This window comes from Semicossyphus pulcher, unplaced genomic scaffold (genome assembly GCF_022749685.1).
Source record: "Semicossyphus pulcher isolate SPU_LCO1_2020_fin unplaced genomic scaffold, fSemPul1.0.p SCAF_4, whole genome shotgun sequence".
NCBI classification, from domain to species: domain Eukaryota; kingdom Metazoa; phylum Chordata; class Actinopteri; order Labriformes; family Labridae; genus Semicossyphus; species Semicossyphus pulcher.
Window position 1 is genome coordinate 1,494,027 of NW_027211715.1, and position 22,307 is coordinate 1,516,333.

A 22,307-nucleotide genomic window follows, 5' to 3' on the forward strand; every position below is an offset into this window, starting at 1 on the left:
TTATGTATTCCATGATTAACATGTAATAGCTTGTGAAATAAATCTATAAAATATCCTTCACAAAAAAATCTCAATGCAAACCATGCTCTGCAACACTGCATGCAACTCTGCCATGCATCTCTATTAACATTTATCATGTTAACTTTCTGTCGTCTACAGAACTGGTGACATGTGGCGGCAAGAAAAAAGCATCAAGTTAGATCAAACATTTTGCTTCTACTGACAAAGTTTAGTATAAAGAACCAAGAAGTTTAAACTCCAGTAAAATAATGTTTTAAACGTGACTCCACTACGCAGCTTTTTCACACCAGAAACACTCGTTTAAGTTGTTCAAACCAGGCAGCACTTTCTCTCACGTCACACCTGACGAGCGGGAAACATACCAAAGACATTCAGTGGCGGGAAAAAGTATTCCTGTGTCCTAAAGGTGAATGACAGAGCAGCAGGTGTGAGCGGGTCACAGAATCTCCTGCAGCCGCTCCTCTTCGTGTTCGATAACTCGTCAACTCACCAGAAACGGCGTCGTGGAACTCATCCTCACTGAGCGCGCTCCGTGGCGAAGATCCCTTGACGACGGATTGCTCAAGTTCGTGGTGCTCGGTGGCGAGAGTCTGCAGCGCTTCAGAGAGGATCTTATTCTTCTCCACCTCCTGCTCCAATTTCACACTGCGCACCTGAGCTCCACACAAACACACACACACACACACAAACACACACACACACACACACACACAAAGAGAAGACACAAATCAGTCACAGAAACACACAAAGAAGCATCATAATAATGTCCACATTTAGACACAAATACGTGTTTTCATGGCGGCTTTGTGCTTCACTGTCAGACCAGCTGTGAATAAACATCCTGCTGACCCTCCCCTCCACACTGTCCTGTCATTATCAGGCCCACACACAGACACACACACACACACACACACACACACACACACACACACACACACACACACACACACACACACACACACACACACACACACACAGATGAGCTGTGTTTATCTGTAATAGACGACAGCTGCCTCGATGTCCCCGCCGTCTCAGATGTCCTGCAGAAGAACACGACTCCCGAGGAGGAGAGGGGATCGAGTGACGGCCGATGGACTCGGATGGAACCTCCTCTTTTTCACAGTGTTGAGAAAATAAAGATGTGAAACTTTATTGACTGATAGAAGAGGCACCGTGGAGATTTTCGTCCTCAAGATGGTGCTTCAGGGTGTACTGAAGATCACTTTATCAATTCAGCTTCCCCTGCAGTGCTCTCCCATGTTTCCAGTGTGCTTAAATTCTCTGCAGATTTGCCTTAAAATAGTAAAATTGCGTGCATGCTACGAATGTCTCATTAAGCATTCATACAAATCTGTATGAAATATACATTCATAACTATTACTAAAAAAATAATAAAGCACCTCATTCTGTGTTTAGATCATTTCTCAACACTGTGTGGGCGTGGCCACATCATGTTGATTGACACCTCCGTGGCACTATCAGTGTACTACAGCCCTGAACGTTACGTTAGAGTCGTCTGCATACACTGCATAAAAAGATGGCTGACATGACAGCTCCCTCAATGTGAGTCCAAACCCTCTCTACCGCCCCCTGCTGACTGGCTGCAGTATAGCTCATAAAGCCCGCCTCCTCCATGTTAACAGATGGGACATGAGTCAGACTATAAAATCAAAATACACGTCAAATACATTTTTCTCCAACATGGTTTCTGTCATTATAGTTAGTTCTTATCATGCTGATTTATGTCCAAGTGTTCATTTTTCTGACAAGTTTACTTTTCATTAGTTATTTGATGTTATAAAAAAGGGGGTGTGGCCTCATGATTGACAGCTCTGTGGACAAATGGGGCTCCTGCAGCGTTCCGTTCCCGAGTAGCAGAGTAGAGGAGGAACGGCGAGAGGAGACGTAACTAACACTAACACTACAGTCATTGAACTTTCCATCAGCGTGAATATCTGCTTCAGACCGACACAAGAAGCTGTTCTGCTGCAGACTGAGCCCACCTGAGGGCTCCAACACGCCAAGGACACCTGAGGGCTCCAACACGCCAAGGACACCTGAGGGCTCCAACACGCCAAGGACACCTGAGGGCTCCAACACGCCAAGGACAGCCACGTGTTTCCCTATCCAAACATGACCTCAAACTAACTCTTTAGTTGAGGACGCTCCGATCTTTACTGTTTCAGATTTCTACGAGCCAAAAAAAATGATGCTGGCTTTCAAACTGCAAAATCTAAAATGTGTAAAAAAACACATCCTGGTATTTTTAGTCGTGCTGCATCCGACACGCATACGTTGGGAAATTGTCGATCTTTTCCAGGATAACTGAATAATTTGGGATGATTGGAACACAGTCTCTCTCTGCCTTGTCAGAGAGTTAGCTCAGCGCTGCCAACACGTTTGTTCAGCCTGTTTTTTCCTACAACTCTGAAAATGATCCTGACCAGAAACAAACTTTATTCTGCAGCTTTGTTAAGAATTTCTGTCTCTGAGTGGAGAATAATACTCTGAAGCTGCCAAAGAGATGACCTCATTTCTTTCACTTAACAGGTGAAGTGCCGTAGGTGCTGTACTATGACCCTACAGCTCACCTGCCTTAGCTGCAGAAAACTGGACTGTAAGGAGAGATTTCCTGCTGCTTGACCCCTTCACAGGTGGTCGTAAACTGATTCAGGATCTTTTCTTCACAGGCAGAATGAGCTGCTGCGTTCCCGCTGCATGTGCACACTCAGATATACAGTACGTTTGAGTTACTGAGAGCAGGCCTATTCATGGTGAGAGCTCAGACATACTGTGAGCCTTTTATCGAGCGCTCTGCCTCTGCACATCACAGTTTAAAAGGCCAAACAGCCGAGCGACGGAGGCCCGGCACAGGTAAGAACCCTGAAAGCACCCGACCGAATGTTAAACCGGGAACACTGGAATGGTTTGGAGCAGCCTCGGGGCTCACCAGCAGCGTCTCGCTAAAGAGCCTCGAGCCTCAGATACACACAACATGAGTTGGAGTGGGAGGAGAAAACAACACATTATGATATTACCAAGACTGCGAGTATGTCGCTACTGATCTGAGCAATATGACGGGAGACAAAATGATCTAAGATTTCAAGAATGAAGTCGTAATTTTAGACTCTGGTTAACCTGTATGTTATTTTGAAGGGTAATATCAGAGGAGCCGCCGCCTGCGCTAAAATGAGTCTTTTCAGAGTCCTGATAGTTCTGACAAAGTGATGTTCCCAAAGATATTTCCTATTTGTGAAACCTGCTCATGTATTGATATATACCTGTGTAATGTGCTTGCGCATAACTAGGCAGGAGAACTCGCATGTTCTCTCGAGGTACATGTTTGCTATGCTTCCATGCCACCGGGTGTGCTCAATAAATACAGCTCCAGTTATTCTTCACACGTTCCTCATTTTAGTGCTCTACTGCTCTTCTGGTATTTATAATATTTAGGCAAACAACAGTCTAAAATTACAACTTTATTCTCGTAATCTCTATTTTTTTCCTTTAATGGGGCCCTAATACGTCCTAAAATAACTCAACTCACTTTCAAACTTTCGTCTGTGTCTGTGGACATATTCTGTGCAGATCTGTTGTGATGAGGTCTAGAATTACCAAGTCAAGGGTTACAGGAGGTACATGAAACCGCAGAACTCTCTCTCTATCTCTCTCTCTGTCTCTCTCTCTCTCTCTCTCTCTCATTTTCTCGGCGCGCTCCGGGCTGAAAGAGCCCTTCAGGCAAACACTGAGGTAATGGGGTCGAGGTAATCACAGTGCAGGAGCGCGGGACGAAGCACATTACCTTCACCAAAGAGAAGTTTGTAAAACAAAGCAAAACGCCCAAAACTGCACGAGGTCAGCTGTGACTCTTTTGAACATGTTTGATCCATGACGGTTTCATATTTGTGCAGCTCACAACCAGAGCCAGCAGGAGGAATAATGCTGCACATATTAAGCGGCCGCTCACCGAGAAACTACACATGGAACCAGTTTTTGACGTCTGCACCAGGCGAACATTTTGTCTTGGACTAAACAGGCGCCGTTGTGAGGTCTTGTATCCTGGTCTTCAAAATGCATCCATGCGGGGGTGCTAGTGAGCGACACATGGAGGACGACTTTTTTCCGTGGGCTGCTGCAGAATAGTTAATATATCCGTCTAAAAATGCCATTTTTGTACGAATAACTCGTCTACATCATAATCAGAACCCACCAAGAGCCCAATCAAGTGCGATACACGGAGCTGTTCAAATACACAGCTAGCGATCAGCGAGCTAAAAGGACCACGAGGCAGAACCAACCTACTCCAGCCAACCCGGACCAACCCCCGCCGACTGAAAGCACTGAAAGTTTAGTCATGACTGCCGAAAACATCAAAGCCGACATCCTCGACACTGTGAGGGGAGAAATATCGAAAATCATCATCTGCCCTAGCGGATGACTTCGACCCCCTAAAATCCGAGCTACGAGCGGTGCAGTCGGAAAATGCAAACACTTCAGCGGCTATCAGGTCTAAAATAAATCAAATGAAGGCGGACATTCAAGACGTGACGGGAGGGCTATCCACATGGTCGGATGAGGTGACCAGCAAACCACGGTAACCAGCCTTCATAGCCAGGTCGTAACATTAAAAGACAGAGGTGAGGATATGGAGGGAAGAATGAGACGGGGAAACATCCGGATTGCCGGCGTTGATAAGTCCCGGGCTCCAGCGCGCCAGAGTCCGTGTCTAAAATGCTTAAAGAGGTGCTGCAGCTGGACCGGGAGATAAAGATCGACCGCTCGCAACGTACGCGGGGCTCCAGAGGACCGGGAGAAGCCACAAGTGATAATCGCTAAGCTTCACTATGATGGAGACGAGGCTGAAGTCCTGAGGAGAGCATGGGACAGAGCTCCGCTGATGTACAGCGGGAAACGGATCGTGATATTTCCTGACTACACTTCCAACGTTGCCAGAGGCAGGGCTGCATTCACCCAATGAGTAAAATGCTCGAATATCAATGCACGGAGGCGGGCCTCGTTGATGTATGGAGGAGCAGGTTCCCTGGAAGTAGAGATTTCACATTAACTTTTCTTTACTTCTAAGACAGACCTACATAGAATATCTGATATTAAAATACTGCCTATTATTCTATCTGATCATGCACCTATAGAATTAAAGAGGGACATAGTCCAAAGACCATCCTCTAAACAATGGAGACTAAATGCATCCGTCCTAAATGACACAGAATTTAACTCCTTCATCAAAACAGAGCTCAAGAATTACTTAGACACCTGCAAACATCTCCCCTTATCCTACGGGACTGTGCTGAAGCATTCCTGAGAGGCCGTATTCTTTCATTTACATGTGCCAGGAAAAGACAGAAGGAAGCTAAACAGCGTGTCAGTCTGCATCAACCAGCTTATTAAAAAAATTAAATGCGACACGTAGAGAACTTGATAGTCTACTATCAGATCAGATTGAAGGAAATTTGAGATTTAAGAAAACAAAAGTCATCTAATATAGTGCAAAAAATAAAATCACAAAGTACCTTTGTCACAAAATAAATAGCAGAAACCTTTGCACTTTTCTATAAATCCCTTTATAAAAACACAGACAGCTGCACTGATGATAAAAAACGTGCAGATTTTTACATAAAATTGCCAGAATTGGCGGAAACGACAGGAACGAGATGAACCAACTGAAGAATGGGAGGTTAAGCAGGTGATCTCGACACTAAAAAATAAAAGCCCCGGGCCAGATGGCTCTATCAACGAATTCTACAAGACTTTCAGTGAGTTACTGTCCCCCTGCTGTTAAAAGCATACCACCATGCACTGTATTCTAAAACTGTATCATGGACAGATGCAACCATTGTGGTGATACATAAAGAAGGCCAGTCCTATAGACCAACATCACTGTGAAATGCAGATGTGCGAATATTGACTGCAATACTGGCTGGACGAGTCGACCAGATAATAACTCAAATTATTCATCCTGACCAGACTGGATTGATTACTGGAAGATATTATGGGGATAATCTACGACGCTTGCTGAATATAATATCATATCAAAAAGATAAGAAATCAATGATTTTATCCTTGGCTGCTCAAAAAGCATTCGACCGTGTGTCTTGACAATTTTTATTTCAAAATTTAAAACACTTTGGATTCGGTCCTAACTTTATAAATTGGACACAAACGCTTTACTCAGACCGCCAGGCCTCCGTTAAAGTCGAGGGCTAAATATCACAGAGATTCAAATTGGACCGCGGCTGCAGGCAGGGCTGTTCTCTGTCACCACTGCTATTTGCTATCAGCATTGAACAATTTGCCCAACTCATTAGAGACAATATTAATATAAAAGGAATTATGATAAATAATGAGGAACATAAATTGTCACTTTATGCAGATGATGTATTACTATATCTATCAGAATTGGCGTCAACAATACCTCATCTTAAGACTCTAATCAGTGAATTTGGATATTACTCAGGATATAATGTAAATATGGATAAAACAGAGGCTGTGGACATCAATGGCAAGATACCCCACAGTGTTAAACTTCAGACTGGGTTTAAAAGGCGTAAAGGAGGTGTTAAATATCTTGGTATATTTATTCCCCTATCCCTACAGAACCTGTGTGATGGTAATTATACCAAAATAATTCAGTGCATAAAAGGTGACCTGGATCGTTGGCCTGTGCTCCCTCTCTCTCTACTGGGGCTCATTGAAAGCGTCCGCGTGAACGTTCTGCCCCGTTCTGCCACCTGTAGATATTCCTAAGCTTGCTTTCGACAATTTGGATAAAATGTTGTCAAGATTAATTTGGCAAAATAAGCGTCCTAAAATTAGACTTAAAACCTTCCAACTATCCAAGTCCAACAGAGGCCTCAAGCTACCAAATTTAAAATACTATTTCTGGGCTGCACAAATGAAACCCCTGATAGGATGGGTTCAGGAGAACACAAGCACGAGATGGGTTAATATCGAAACACAACTGTGCCAGGATCCCTCACAAAGCAGGCCCTTTCTAGATGCCCCCACCGGAGGGAAGTCGGACTGGACCAGGGTCACTTTTAAAATATGGAGTAAAATAAAATGTGCTTTTAAGCTACCAAAGTGAATTCACCTTTGATAAGTATTGGCTATATCCTCCTGAGACCCGAGCTTTTGTTTGGTATGCATTTTTAATTTCTCCTACCTTTTGGGGATTAATAGGAAGTAATAAGTAAAAAACCTAAGAATCGTCTTTGTGTTACATTGAAAAAGTCCCCATGTCCTCATGTGAGCACCTTGTCGTAACGGTGGTGTAGCTTGTTGCTATTGATGAAATTAGTCACATTTGTCTGCCATATCAAGCTACAACTGTTAAAACGCATTAAATAAACAAGTTTCAATCATAAAATCTGAAGAGGTTTTGTACCTGGTTGAGTTTTCTGTAGAGACCGACTGTAACACATGTTGGTCGTGATCACGGCCATCTTGAATGTACACCAATCAGTGTAATTTGCTTTTGTGACCACAGGGTGGAGGACAAAGTGTCCATGAATGAGACCAACGGGTCTAAGTTTCGCAGAATTAAATATTATGGTGCTGTGAAGCCAAAATGTAATGTCCCCGTATGAGGACGCAGGGTCTCAGGAGGCTAAGAAGACCTTTACACCCAATCATCTAGATAACAGCTTTAAAAAATGGTCAGAACAGGGATTGATTTAACTGCATCAGCTGTTTGATGGTGGTATACTTAAAACATTTGAGCAGCTGAAAAATGATTTTGATCTCCTTTCTACAAATTTCTTCAGATACTTGCAACTTAGAACCTTTCTGACGACTCACAAGGAATGGGATAAGTTCACAAAACCTACACCCCTAGAAAAGTGTCCGATAGAGATACAAGCTGGAGCTGGAGAAAAGAAAATAATTCCTAAACTATACGATATATTCTTATCTATGAATGAAGACAACTCCTCACAGATAAGGAGGAGATGGGAAGCGGAGGCCAACATAGACATATCTCAGGATGACTGGCGCGATGTGTGTACGAGGCCAATTTGGCTACAAATTCTAACACATGGAGGGAATTCAAATGGAAAATAATTACTAGATATTTCAGAACACCAGAAATAGTGTCCAAGACGGGTCCACAACATCCCAATTCATGCTGGAGGAGCTGCGGAGCCCACATATTTTGGCTATGTCCTAAGCGTGTTGTGGAGGGAGGTTTTTAATGCCCTGAAGGAGGTTTTTAAAATGAACATTCTGCAAGATTTCACAGTGGCAATCCCAGGAGTAATACCCAAAGGTCTGGGTAGGAGGGCAGATAAATACCTCCTGAATATATGACTCACTGCCGCCTTAAAGTCTATAACCATCAGATGGTTGAAACCAGAACCTCCCTCATACAAAACATGGATTCAAAGGTTTGGGATATTTATCAAATGGAGCAGATCACATTCTCACTCAGGCTTCAGAAAGCCACCTTTACTAAAGATGGGAACCTATGCTACCTTTACTGATGCAATAACAATATTTATTAGTGATGACAGATCCTCCTGTTATATATCAAAATGCTGTCATCCTGTCCCAGACCAGGATTTGTACCTATAACCTCATGAGTGGACATTTTCTAATGACTTGCTATGACTGTTATTATTTTCTTTAATTTCATCCTATGTTTATAAAAATACACACACAGCTGGGAAAAGGAAAAGAAACGTACTGAACTGTATTGAAATGTAAACATTGTAATGTGCTGATAAAAAAAGGAATAAAAACTAAGTTAAAACTGCATCCATGCATGATCATCATTCTGAGCATGTTAGCGTACTGCACACCTTTTCCCATATATATGCTTCCCCTGTGACAGATTAGCAGTTGTTTTGGTGGAACGTGGTATTACTGCTGCGCCGCTGACACTCTGTTATATGTCTCTGTAAACCCAGGTGAGAACTGTCTGGCCGCTATCAAGAAGTGAATGTCTCATAACTCTCTTCAGCTCAACTCCGACAAAACTGAGCTTCTTATCGTCGCCCCAAACTTTCCACAAACAGCCCAGTTTTTCAGACCTTTATACAGAAAGCATTTTATTTGACCCTCAACTGAAGTTTACTATCATGTGAACACGTTGGTACAATCCTGTTTCTGTCAACTGCGAAACATTGCAACCATTCTTATCAGCTTACAACACATCATTCATGCTTTCATCTTTTCCCGGCTTGATTTTTGTAGTTGTCTCTTTCCCTGCCTCAGTCCGTCCTCTCTGTCACGACTTCAACTCGTGCAAAATTGAGAGTTGATTTTGAGATGCTTTTAATTACTTATAAAGCACTAAATGGCTCAGCCCGAAACATCTCCGAGCTTTTAACCCCTTGCATCACCGATCGACTGCTTAGGGCATCCCACCACAGTCTCCCGGTGATACCACGTACTAAACTTCAAACTAAGGGCGACTGCGCCTTTGCAGCATCGACTCCCAGACTCTGGAACTTACTCCTGAAGAATTCCAGGTTCAGTATCCATCCATGAGTTTATAAACCATTCCTAACCCTTCCCACTGACAGACTGAAGCTCACGAGGGAAACGCCTGCTGCACGAAAACAGGGAATGGATCTTATGATGTGAATCACCACATAAAAACTGTGTTCAGTCATGTGTTATATAAATTAAGTTCTACATTATCACAGATTGATGTTCAGGGTTGGCACTTGTTGAAAGGTATGAGCGCTGCCGTCTATTTTCTGTCCTGCAGGGATGTAATCTATCCTCCGAATCCATCATTATAATCAGATCCTTTGAACCACACACAAAGAAAATCCATCTGACAGCTCATAATCACGGCGCTGCACCGAGCTGCTTTCATACGGAGGTGTGAAATGTGCCGCCGCTGTCTTATGAAACACATTTTGTTTTTACAGGTTGCTCTTAAAAGAAAAACACCACTACATGTCTGAGAGTCACGGATAATAAGATGCTGTTGATTATAGTATGATTACATAATCTGTATTTTTAAGGGTCGTATCACAAAGAAATATGTTTTTCTACGCAGCCTAAAGAAGATGTTAGTCCTTAAAAAAGTCAACATGAATGTGTCTCTGCAGAAACAGCACACTGGAAACGTACACGAGTAAAGCATAATTAAGTAAAGCATAATTAATTGATTTTAGTATTAAAAATCAAAAATATTAAAAATCAAAAAATTAAAATTTCACACTTACTGACGAATGTACAAACATGCACACTTTAGAAGTTTTTTCAGCTCCGTAACTTTTGTTTTTTAGTTTAAAGATGTTTTGACGGCATCATCTGCAAGTCGAGTGTTTACATTGGTATTTCTGATTATTGTGATGTCATTTCATGGACTATATTTAAATGCTTTAATCCCTAAAATCTCTACAACCTAAATGTTATGTCACGTATATTATTCATGCTGCAGCTATTTTAGGTCAGATCATATTTTCAATAGGATTATGCAAAAAAAGATCTTCTCCCGCCAAATTGCCCGCGCACAGTCACCACGTTAAGGCAAATCAGGTTACGTAATGACATCACCAACAGACCAACAACATGTTAATGGAAAAGAGAGAAGTCTCAGCTCTCTGATGTAAAAAGAATGACGGGGGTAGCGACTGTAGTTTTTATGTTACATTGATTTAAACTGTATTCCAAATTCTCAGTTTTATTGGTCTGGCAGCAAAAGTTTCAGAGCTGAAGGATACACATAATAACTGGTGTTCTGCTGTGAGTTGTGGAGCTGATGATCAATAATGTACCAGAGTGACAACAGCTAACAGGAGGTCAAACGAGGCTGGACACTCACCCCCTCCTGTCTGGAGAACAGGCTCAGACAGACACTCAGGCTGGAGCTCGTCTCATTGGACAGCTCACAGATGTGCTGCATGTTCTGCAGGATGGAGGACGGAAACCCTGAAGGGACAAAAAACAGAGCAATGTGACATACTGAGATTTAGAAGACTTCAACGTCAAGAAGACCTTTTGACCAAGTCTTCTGACCAAGTCCGAGTCCAGTCTCAAGTCTTGCAGGCCAATTTGCAAGTCAGGTCTCAAGTCTTTAAAAGGCCAGGTCCTAATCAAGTCACAAGTCTTCTTGGCCCTATCCAAGTCAGGTTTCCAGTCTCAAAGGCCATGTCCAAGTCAAGTCTCAAGTCTTTTGGGCCAAGTTCAAGACAAGTTTTAGGTCTTTTTAAAAAAGTCAAGTCTCAAGTCTTTAGAGGGTGATTGGATGGATGGATGGATGGATGGATGGATGGATGGATGTAAGCCTAAAGTCTTAATAAGGCAAGTCAAAGTCACCTCTCAAGTCTTTTGGACCAAGTCCAAGTCATATCTCAAGTCTTTAGAGGGCAATTCCAAGTCAGGTCTCAAGTCTAAAAGGGCAAGTACAAATCAAGCCTTTTGGACCAAGTCCTAGTCAGGTCTCATGTCTTTAGACGGCAAGTCCAAGTCAAGTTTCAAGTCTTTTGAGCCAAGTTCCAGACAAGTTTTAGGTCTTTTTGATCAAGTCAAGTCTCAAGGGTGATTGCAAGCCTAAAGTCTTAATAAGGCACGCACGTCACGTCTCCAGTCTTTTAGACCAAGTCCAAGTCACGTCTCCAGTCTTTTGGACCAAGTCCAAGTCACGTCTCCAGTCTTTTGGACCAAGTCCAAGTCATGTCTCCAGTCTTAAAAGGGTAATTCCAAATCAAGTCTCAAGTCTTCTGGGCCTTATCCCAGTCAGGTTTCAAGTCTTAAAGCGAAGGTCCAAGTCAAATCTCAGGTCTGAAACGGAAGGTCTAACTCAAGTCAAAAGACTTACTGGCAAATTCCAAGTTATATCTCTAGTTTTACAGATCAAGTCCAAGTTACATCTCAAGTCTTTAAGGCCACGTTAAGACTCATGCATTTTAGGCCCAGAAGAGTCCAAGAAGATTCTCACGTCTCACGGGTTGAGTCCGGCTCATTTTATACAGGCTGAGTACACGTCAAGTCTCAGGTCTTGTAGCCCGAGTCCAAGTGAGGTTTTAAGTTTTAAGAAGGCAAGTCTAAGTCAAGTCTCAAGTCTATCGGTCCAAGTCCAAGACAGGTCTCTTACAAGTCTATAAGAGAGTCAAGTCTATACAAGGCAAGTACATTTAATCCCAAGGTTTTAATTACGCCCTTGAATGCTTCATGCTCATTTCTTCGCTCTTATTTTATTACAGAAAGAATTGACAGTAAAATTAGAAGCTTTACCTTCTGCCAGTCCATCATTTCTCAGCAGGGACATGAAAGCTGCCACCTCCTCCTGGAGTTTCCTCTGGCTGCTCTCTGCTGCCTGTAGTCAGGGAGATGAGGGGGGGTTGGTTCTCGAGTTCAATGAAAACACTACAGATTATTATGCTGACAGGCTAATTATTGATGTTTTTGTTTACGGCCACCTGTAGTGATTCTGTTAGCTCCCCGAGCGATATCCCCTCCTCCTCCTCTTCCTCGCTGCCTTGCTCCTGGGAGCAGTAGTGTGTGCTGTAAGCCACGTGCTCCTCCAGCGCGTCCATCCAAACCTGGAACACAGGAACAGGTTTCCCTTTGGTTTGTTGATCCATGTTGATCCATTTAGCAGAGCATGACTGTGGTTTTATAAGCTTCTATCTGGGATTCGACTGGTCTTGGAGATACCGAGGTCTTAAAAAGCTAAAAGTTACAAACGTTTGTTTTTATTGGTCAAAATAACCAGAGACTTGAATACACTCGAAATATATAATATCATAATGATGCATTAAAAGAGATTATCAAGAGCTCATTTTGGAGAGAAGTCATTTTCTGCCTGGAGCTGTATGCTACAAAACTGAACGAGAACGGCTCAACATCTGTGGGACCGTGTCAAAGTCGAGTCTAACGTCTTTGAGGAAGTACCAAGACAAATCTCATATCTTGAAACGAAAGTTCAAGTCTTAAGTCCAAAGAGAGCAAGTCCAAGTCTCTTGTCTTGACAGATCGAGCCCAAGTCAAGTTCAAAGATCATTAGGATTATCCAAGTCCAGGTCAGAGGGTCTAAATCGAGTCTTGAGTCTCTTGAGGGCAAGTCTTACTCTTAATTATTTAGAGGTCAAGTAAAAGTAAGTTCTCAAGTCTTTTGGAACATGTCCCAATCAAGTCTCAAGAGTTAATAGAGCAGGTCCAAGTCCCAAGTATTTTGAGGCAAGTCCACAAGTCTAGTCTCAAGTCTAAGAGTCCAGTTTTAAGTCTTTAGAAGGAAATACAAGTCAATCTCTAGACTAAAGGGGCAAGTCAGAATCTAGTCTCAAGTCCAAGACAATTTTCTCAAGAGTCTCTAGGTCAAGTCTAAAGTTTTTATGGGGACAAGTCCAAGTCGAATCTTAATTCTTGAAGTGCAGGTCAGAGTCAAGTCTCAAGTCATTTGGACCATGTCCAATTCAAGTCTCAAGTGTTTTGGGCCAAGTCCAAGTGAAGACTCGAGTCTGAGAGGGGAAACCAAATATTGATTCTTTAGAAGGCAGATCAAGTAAAGTTCAAAGTTGAAGGCAGGTGGGTCCAAGTCACACCTCAAGTCTTTAAAGTCTTTAAATTCCCAGTCCGGTCTCAAGTATTTTGGAACATGTCCAAGTCCAGTGTCAAGTCTTTTATTAAACAAGTTCTATTACAGCTCTGTTTGGAGCCAGTTGTGTTTCTACGTCTCTGCTCCTGGTCTTGATCCTAAAATATGATTGGTCGAAGTCAGACTTAACTATTTGCATGCTCGGGTCACTGATGTGACCTGCATTAAATGTATTGTAAAAGAGGTAAAGGTGATCTTTGAGAAGTGTGTGTGATATTATAACCGGAGCGGAAATTAAACGTACTTTTCTCGTAGCCTCTGGGTCGGTTTTCGGTGAGACTTTGAAGTGATGGACACTTTCATCGAAACACTTGAGAGTAAAAAAGCAGGCGTCTTTGGCCCGGATCTGAAGATGAGAACATCCGAAACATTCCCTTGAGTTTTATTCACACAAATTCATATTCGACACAGCTGTCTAAAAAGGAGGGCAATCTTAAATGTTGGTTTACCAGACACTGAGCATGTGTGAGGGACTTGCAGCCTTGCCTTCTGTCATTGGCAGCTGCATCTGACCTTCGGATGAGAGAGAAAAAGGTGATATTTTTCTGTTATTTCCTTTTGACTGATGACACATTTTCAGTGGAGGTTTAGAGGACAGAATCCTTTTATTTTCCAAGTTATTTATCTGTCACTGCCACAGCACCTTTCTAATCAAAAGTTTGCAGCACTTCCATTTATCTGTGGCAGAGCAATGTTCACTTCTGAATCAAGGAGCCAAGGTGAGAGATAGCACCTACTGTTTAGAGTACCAGGATAAGACGCCGTCCTGAAGCACGACCCAGTAGGAACGCCAGCCAAAAAATCTGGAGCTCTGTAGGATGACGAGAAGGAAAAGTCAGGGGACTGATATTCAGTGATTTCTGTAATTAGTCAGTCTTATTTGTATTTCAGCGGTGGCTGAGAGAGAGAGCAGGGAACAAAATCGAACACACATTATTAAATTGCACCTGAGCTGCATTTAGAAACACTAAACCCCAAAAACTGCAAGAAAAAAACAACAAGTTTGTCTGTATTTGTTTTCATATCGATCAGCTCTGTGGGTGGTATTCACAGTGGATCCATAAACATTAGGTGTGAAAGTGCTTCTGTATGTGGGAATGACTCATAAAAACTATAGCTATTGCGTTAATTGTAAGTAAGAATGTAAGAGTCGACTACTAGAAATAAACCAACAGCGAATTTTCAGCCACCTGCAGCCAAAAAGCTGGCAGCTGTTTTCAGCAATGAATCTTTAAAGCTTTTAATAGTACGCGAGCACCGCTGTAAACCTGTTTTCAAAACGTATCTTTGTCTTCCTCACTCAACATTTTAAATAATGTTTCCTGAGGTTTTAGGGGTTGTGCCATGGCCTTATGTTTTCTTTTTCATTTCACTTATTGTTGTGTATTAAGCAGAACATTTGCAAACATGTGAGATGTGTAATTTGTGGTTATAATTGCTGTGTGCTTTTCTATTTACATGTTGATTGATTGATTGATTTTATTGTTTATTATTTATCAATACGACTGTGGAGGCAGCTAAAGCACTGAAGTCCCGTAGGGACAATAAAGTGTATTGTACCGTACCGTACCTTACCGTACCGTATCATATTGTATCGTATCGTAACATAACGTAAAGTAGCGCATGGTCTCGTATTCGGTAACGTATCGTATCATACCATATCGTATCGTATTGTACCGTAACGTATCATAACGTAACATAACATATCGTACCGTAACGTAACATAACGTATTGTACCGCAATGAACCGTAACGTATCGTATCGTACCGTATCGTATCGTATCATAACATTCGGTATCATGTCGGATTGGGTCGTGTTGTGTTGTGTAGTACAGTTAACAAAAAAATAAAATAAGAGGCTATATGACATCAAGTAGAGTTTTATCTGAGAGTTCTTTGCATATAAACAAGGTAACAATGCCTGTGCACGTGTTCTGTGCACATAGTGAAATGTCTCGTGATGATGATAAGCTTATCAAAAACACACTGACAGGCAAGGCTGTAAAATATGAACAAAAAAAGAGGCAAAGTTAATGTGCTTTTGAATTGTATGTTTCAAGGAAAATGTCAGTGCCGATAACTTAGTGCTCCATTAAGTGGAGCCCAGTCTTTAAAGGAGCGCAGCAATGACAGCCACGACAGCATTTTATTTCATCTTTAAATGTTTAAGTTACACCACTGACCTTATTAGGGCCTGGTTGTGTTTGTGCTTTGGGTGTTCTCTATTTCTCTGGATGTAAATGTGTTTCCTGATTCTGCGGAGGACAAAGTTTTCTCAGCAGACACAGATCATCATTTTAAGACTGTTACCTTCCAGAGGAGTCCCTCGAACTTCTTCACATGTCGGGTCAGACCCTGCAGCAGCACAGATGATCAACATGAAGACAGTGCAGTACAAAACAAATCAGTGGGGCTTCAAAATGCCGAACATCAGCTGAGCACTCACTCGATGAACGTTGCCTTCAAGAACCTGCTTCATGGCTGAGTCACTGGCCAGGTCAAACACTGTCTGGTCTGTGAGTGGACGCATGAGAGGGGATTTAGTTAAACAGGACACATGAATACAGACGGGAAGTCATACTGCCTGGTTGAGGGATATTTCAGTGGCAACACCTTGTGATTCTCAAGTTTTACAATTTCCCGATAATCATGCGGAAGTCACAGAAATAAACTCAGTGACAAAACTGATTAGAGGCAACACCTTCTCCAGGACTGACAGCTGCTTCATCAGGCGCGCACTGTTTTATTTTGGGTGAAGCAACAAACACAATTTGTGAGATTTGTTTAAACTGTCTTCCATCAACAAAAGGAAGAATACATTTTTTGTACATGTAGTGGTCATTGGGGTTTTTGCTTCATGCTGTCGTCTGGGAGCATTTCACCGTCAACACTGCAAAGAAAAGGATCGCCGGCAAGATTTGCAAAGCAGACCGAGCTTATGACGGGAGCACGTCAGCGAGCATTTCAACAGAAGGCACGATGGACTTGTAAATGATGCAGACTCGCCCAGATAAGATGATTAGCTTCTTAGCAAGCTAACGTTAGCTGTCTTTAGACGGAGTTGTATTGGCTTGTAACATTAACATAATACTGTTGTGCAATAGAAAGAACCTGACGCATCTCTCTTTTAAACATCAACAGTCCAGAGTTACAGACGCGCTGTGACTCGTCTCTCTTCTACACTTTCAGTCGCTCACCTTAAACACTTCATCACGTTCTCATCTCTTGTTCTTCCTCCTTTTATTTATCGTTTGTATCAGTCGGAGTCAAATCAGCAGCAGAGTTTATTAAAGACATGTTTTTGAATGAAGAACTCATATTTATTCTCTTTATCGTTAGTTAGCACGTTTAAAAGAACCTCCAACTACATTTAAAGCTGAGAGCTAAATAAGAGACATTAAGATATTTGGCAATTTATTATCGGACGTTTCAATAATTGATACTAGCTGACAATCAGAATAGTCGTTAGTTGCAGCCCTTTTACCATATTTTCTAAATAGGACTGTTCCGAATAAACAAAACTGTTTCTTAGCTAGATGGTCCGAAGGTTTTGTTTTCCACCTGGCTGGCTCAGAAAAAAGATCATCAAAGTGGGCTTCTGTGTTACTCTGTGTTATGTTACTTATTTTTTCCACGTTATTAAAAGTTATCTTTGGACAAAAACCTCTCTTATTACTCTTAAACTCCTCTTCCCTGCCTGTGGCCTTGAAATGCGGCTCATTGGTGCGTTTTTAATACTTTTTTTTGGACATTATGGAGCTCAGAGGAAGAAGAAATATCCGGCTTTGGCTTCACAGGGGAAAACTTTTTAATAGGATGTATTCATTGTTGGTGTTTCATGGCTGCCAGCTCCGCCTCACCGTTCTTGTTCTTGATGTTGGGGTTGGCTCCGCTCTTCAGCAGCTTCAGGGCACACTGCTTCTGGCCTCGATACGCCGCAGAGTGCAGCGGAGTGTTACCCAGCAGGTCCGTGCAGCCCATGTCTGGAGGGTTTTTCCTGCTGAGCTGCAGCGAACACGCAGGACAAAAACAGATGGGTTGTCAGGTCCCAAATGTCCCCCAGCTCTTTATTATTCTGCTTATAGCTGGAGAACAACTCTTTGAATTTACACTCCCATGTGTTCACAAGCTGGAACAGCTCAGGCTGAAGAGGATTTTCAAAGCCAGGCTAATTTGGAAAACTCTTTGACACACACTGCAATTATTACTTTTAGAACAACTTTCCTTTCCTGGGACATCGTGTTGGTGTCAGTGAGAGTGAAAGGGCGCAGTCGTCTGTGTTCTTGTCTTGACTTGTGAAAGTGTAACTGTCAGTTAATGAGTCTTCTTACTTACCAACAAGGAAGGAAACAAATGAACCAAGAGGTGTTAACCTATTTGTTTAGTGCTGCTTTCAGCTGTGACAAACTGCAGCTCACGCTGTTACAGTTGGGACTCAAATGTGCTTCAGTTGTACCACCAGACAGCGTCCACTTTCAGTTTCAACTTTTTTTCTCTTTTGCAAAACTTGAAGTGGTTAATGTTGGTAGTTTCCCTGTACTGTTTAAATATGTGGGTAAAAAGTAAAAGTAAAGGTTTCACACTTTGGTTATCTTTGAGAGTATCAGTTCAGGTATCAGTTTGAGACACTCACCAGCTGAATCAGAGTAGAGAGGTCTCCTTCTCGTGCTGCTTCCAGAAGTTGCTCCTCCAGTTTCCTCTCCTCCGTTCTCTCAGCCGCTGGTGTCAGGAAAAGAATATTACAAGAAAACATGTAATTTAGGATCTGTACATTTTATAAACATCTTGTATGAATGAATTAAAACACAAAAAATTAAGGTTTACGTGACGATGTGTCTCTCACCTTCCAACATGCCTCTGATCTCTGCATTTTGAGTGACATCTTTGGGAATCTGAGCTGTCCCATTGATGACAGTAGCACATGCATCATAGTGCAGCAGCAGCATGACAACCTCCTGATCAATACGTGATTGATTGATTGATTGATTGATTGATTGACTGAATGAATTAATAAATGCATGCACAAAAAAGAGACCAGAAGAAAGAAACTGTATTCTAAAAGTGAAGATGTGTTAACGTACTCTTCTTCCTGTGAACGCAGCTTTGTGCAGCGGCGTGTCTCCGATGTTGTTGGGCAGGTTAACGTCTGCTCCGGCCTGCAGGGAGGAACAACACACAGACACACACACACACACACACACACACACACACACACACGTAAACTAAGCAGTCATTCAAAATCAAATGTAAAACATTTTTAGATTAGAAACTCTACCTTGAGTAATTCCTCGACTACATCTCTGTGTCCAAAGTAACAGGCCAGGTGAAGCGGCGTCCAGCCCAGGTTAGACTTCGTCTTACCTGAAAGAACAGAACATGTGTCAGTGTTCCACCACACTGTGACAGATATTATCCCCACAGGTGACTCGTGTACCTTTGCAGTTAATGTTGATCTGCGTCTCCTCGCGTATCTTGGACATGAGCAGCCTCTGAATCCCCGGCAGATCTCCGTTGCGGGCGAACCGCAGGAACTGCTCCTCAGGCTCCAGCTCCTCCATCGACCCTGCAGAGGAGAGCCAGAAAAACAACAGCGACAGCATGAAAAGAAGCTTTTTATTCCTGTGACTCAACTGTAATTAAAACGATGCTGTCAGAAGGACACGTGCATCGAGTCTCTGAACAGACATCCAGCAGCTACAGGAGCTTTATGCTAATCAGAAGAGCTAAACAGCAAGGAAACCAATGACACATTTGTTTTTCTCTGTAGAGGCAACATTTGAGCTCTTTGTAAGAAAATGTCAAGACTAAGACACCAATGCAAAAGAAAAGCAAGGGGAAAAAATATGTATATATACATACAGTATATTGTTATTGGTAGTAGTTCCTGTTTGTGTGCAGCTTTGTACTGTTTTTTTATTGAGGAGGTGTTCAACGTCTTGGAAAATTCACTGAGAAGTGTGGGGCAAGTAGAGGACAGAACGGAGGCCGTGTGTGTTAACTGCTACATTAGGCGTCAGAACAACTGGGACTGGAGGAAGACATTAAGGACATGTTAGCGGACCATTAGCTAAAGTAGGCCTTAATGAACCAGCTGGTTAGCCGCCATGTTTGTGTTGCTTTATCAGTGACACTCCAACCTCCTGTTAGCTGTTAGCTGTTGCTGCCAATAATAAATGAGGGCTCCATTGAGATAACAAACACACATCACTTTATCATTCTTCCTCGGGTTAGCTTCACCTATAAAACTACTTTTATAAAGTTAAAGGAAAGTATACAGCAGAGCTGCTAACATGAGTGTAAGGACAAAGCTAACATGCTAATTTAAAGCAGGTATAATGCTAACCATCCTTGCCGTCTGATTCTAGTGTGTTAGCATGCTATCTCGAGCTGTGTATCGGCAAGATCTTGGTGCACCGTACATGTCACGATACAGGGTTAATGATATGGTGACTTATTGTGACACTGTAAACAAGATGATTTATGCAATGGTTAAAAAATCTAAATGTAAGAAAACTGTCATAATATAATAATATAATAATATAAATGACCACCACATGCATAAAAAGTAAAGTTTGACCTGCATTGTTTTTTTTAATCACAGTTCATCTTGCAACTAAACTACTTTTTGTGCAACTGGAGAGTTAACATCGGTTAGTAGTAAAAAATACATCTTTACATTTAAACTATTGATAAAAATATATTGTTTTTGAGAATCAATATTTTATCAAAAAACATTATAATCTACGACAGAGTATTAGGGCTGCAATAAAGAATAAAAATCTGAGATTATGAGAATAAAGTCGTAATTTTACGAGAAAAAAGTTGGATATTTAGGCAGAAGCCAGCCGTTACAATGACTAAAGTCAGGACTCATTTTCAAGTACAATCACTTCTCAGAGTCCTGATACTTCTGACGAATTGGTGCTGATGTGTCAAAAGAATAAGTATTTCCTATTTGTGAAACCTATTCTAAAGTATTGTCATTTAAAGCTGTGTAATGAGCTTGCACGTTACTACGTAGGAGATCTTGCATGTTCTCGCGGGGTACATGTATGCTCCTGAGGTGCTTCCATGCTACCAGGTGTTCTCAATACATATAGCTCCAGCTAAAGTTGCATTTAGCCTCCTGTGCATCATTTACCAGTTGAACTTCACAAGATGCTCCACGTTCCTCATTTTAGCGCAGGTGGCTGGCTGCTCTTCTGACATTCCCCTTCATAGTAACATATAAGCTAACAACAGCCTAAACTCACGACTTTATTCTCGTAATCTCTCTAATACCTTTTATTACACTCCTAATGCTAACATTGGCTAACTAGCTGTGAACTCAAAGCACAAGTTCAGTTCTGTAGCTACTTGGACTGAAACCAAAGCACGAGACACAAAGTTGACTTTAAGAAATGTCAAATACGTTTTGAAACTTCATCCTGAGTGGAACATGACTGTGACTACCAAGTGTCATGGCAGTCATATGAATATCCGCTGATAATTCAGTCTTCAAGGACTTCAAGGACGAGAAGTACACGTGCAAAGCTCTAGAAATAATGGATCCTACATGTCCCATCATGCAACTGGGTTGGGTCTTTCATTAGACTCTCCCTGCCTGTTTTTAACACAATGCCTTCTTCTAAGAGTCTGTAACCCTGATAGCAGCACAGTGAGACATTTTTACTTTATTTAGCAGCTGAGCAGCTGAATAATGAAGAAAATCAGTGCAGTCATCATTTAAAGTGACTCTTCAAACCTCCAGAGTTCAGCCTGCAGAAGTAGTTTCAGTTCTTATTGCTTAATCATCAGTCATCTGTCGTTCCTCAGGACATGTGAGGAAAGAAGTCACAAGGGGAGAAAAAGAAGGAGATGTGTTTGATTACAAAAGGTGGCAGTCACCAGACAGGCCCTGCAGGAAGGAGCCCGTCCTCTCTCTCCCCTTCAGTCAGCTTCAGCCCACATGACGCTCAGTGTCTGCAGTCACACGTCGGTATGCAGAGGCAACAATGACAGAGTTTACTGTATGAAATGCCATGACAGGTCACATGGCTTTGAGGAATAAACCACACAAATCAGACGTGTGAAAAGCAGGTTTACCTGAGACAGAACAGCATGTGACTCTAACGGTTACCACACCTGTCGTCCTGCTGTGCTCTTTACTGTAGATGGAAATTCTGTAACAGGTGTTTTTGGTGTTTATTCAAAATCCTTTTAAAGCTTAAGAAAGTTAATTGTGCCCTTGGTTAACTGATTATAGGTAGATCCTATGCAGGTATACTACTACTATTATTATTGTCATTATTATCATTATCATTATTAATGTTATTTTGTTCCCTAATTATTGTCTGGCTAAGATTTGACCTTAAAAAGTCTTTAGATAACCTTTATTGACACCAAAGTGAGGACAATTCAAACTTTCAGCAGCTGAACTGTCAGAGAAGAGACAAGAAACTCAGAGCCCAACCAATATATATCTCGGCTGACATTATCACATATTTCACATATATATTCATATATTCACATATATGTCAGTATCGGCATTAATGTTTTCTAATACACACTGATAAACCTTGTAAAAAACTAAGTCTGGGTCCTTCCAAGTCCAAAACTCATATTGCTTGATTATTTTTTACTTTCAGTTTTAAAATCATTCAATCAGTCTGACAAAGATTATTCAGATATCTGAAGACCAGAACAACCAGTAACCAGTAAAATGACAAGTAGCTACT

General features: G+C 41.8%; 1 protein-coding gene across 3 annotated transcripts in view; it reads right to left on the reverse strand.

Moving 5' to 3' along the window:
- Window positions 1-22,307, reverse strand: part of osbpl1a (oxysterol binding protein-like 1A) — a 34,462-nt gene that overhangs the window by 11,614 nt on the left and 541 nt on the right. For 2 of the 3 annotated variants that reach the window (XM_069679814.1, XM_069679813.1), the window contains exons 2-16: window positions 19,025-19,153; window positions 18,866-18,951; window positions 18,672-18,746; window positions 18,434-18,545; window positions 18,224-18,309; window positions 17,451-17,595; window positions 16,037-16,104; window positions 15,901-15,945; window positions 14,329-14,402; window positions 14,041-14,104; window positions 13,836-13,937; window positions 12,414-12,536; window positions 12,229-12,310; window positions 10,817-10,923; window positions 512-674 (exon numbers count right to left, since the gene is read on the reverse strand). In XM_069679814.1, the coding sequence (XP_069535915.1) occupies window positions 512-674; window positions 10,817-10,923; window positions 12,229-12,310; window positions 12,414-12,536; window positions 13,836-13,937; window positions 14,041-14,104; window positions 14,329-14,402; window positions 15,901-15,945; window positions 16,037-16,104; window positions 17,451-17,595; window positions 18,224-18,309; window positions 18,434-18,545; window positions 18,672-18,746; window positions 18,866-18,951; window positions 19,025-19,148 (1,456 nt within the window). In that variant the 5' untranslated portion in view covers window positions 19,149-19,153. Of the gene's footprint in view, window positions 1-511; window positions 675-10,816; window positions 10,924-12,228; window positions 12,311-12,413; window positions 12,537-13,835; window positions 13,938-14,040; window positions 14,105-14,328; window positions 14,403-15,900; window positions 15,946-16,036; window positions 16,105-17,450; window positions 17,596-18,223; window positions 18,310-18,433; window positions 18,546-18,671; window positions 18,747-18,865; window positions 18,952-19,024; window positions 19,154-22,307 lie in introns of those variants that run through there. The other variant, XM_069679815.1, reaches the window with a different exon arrangement.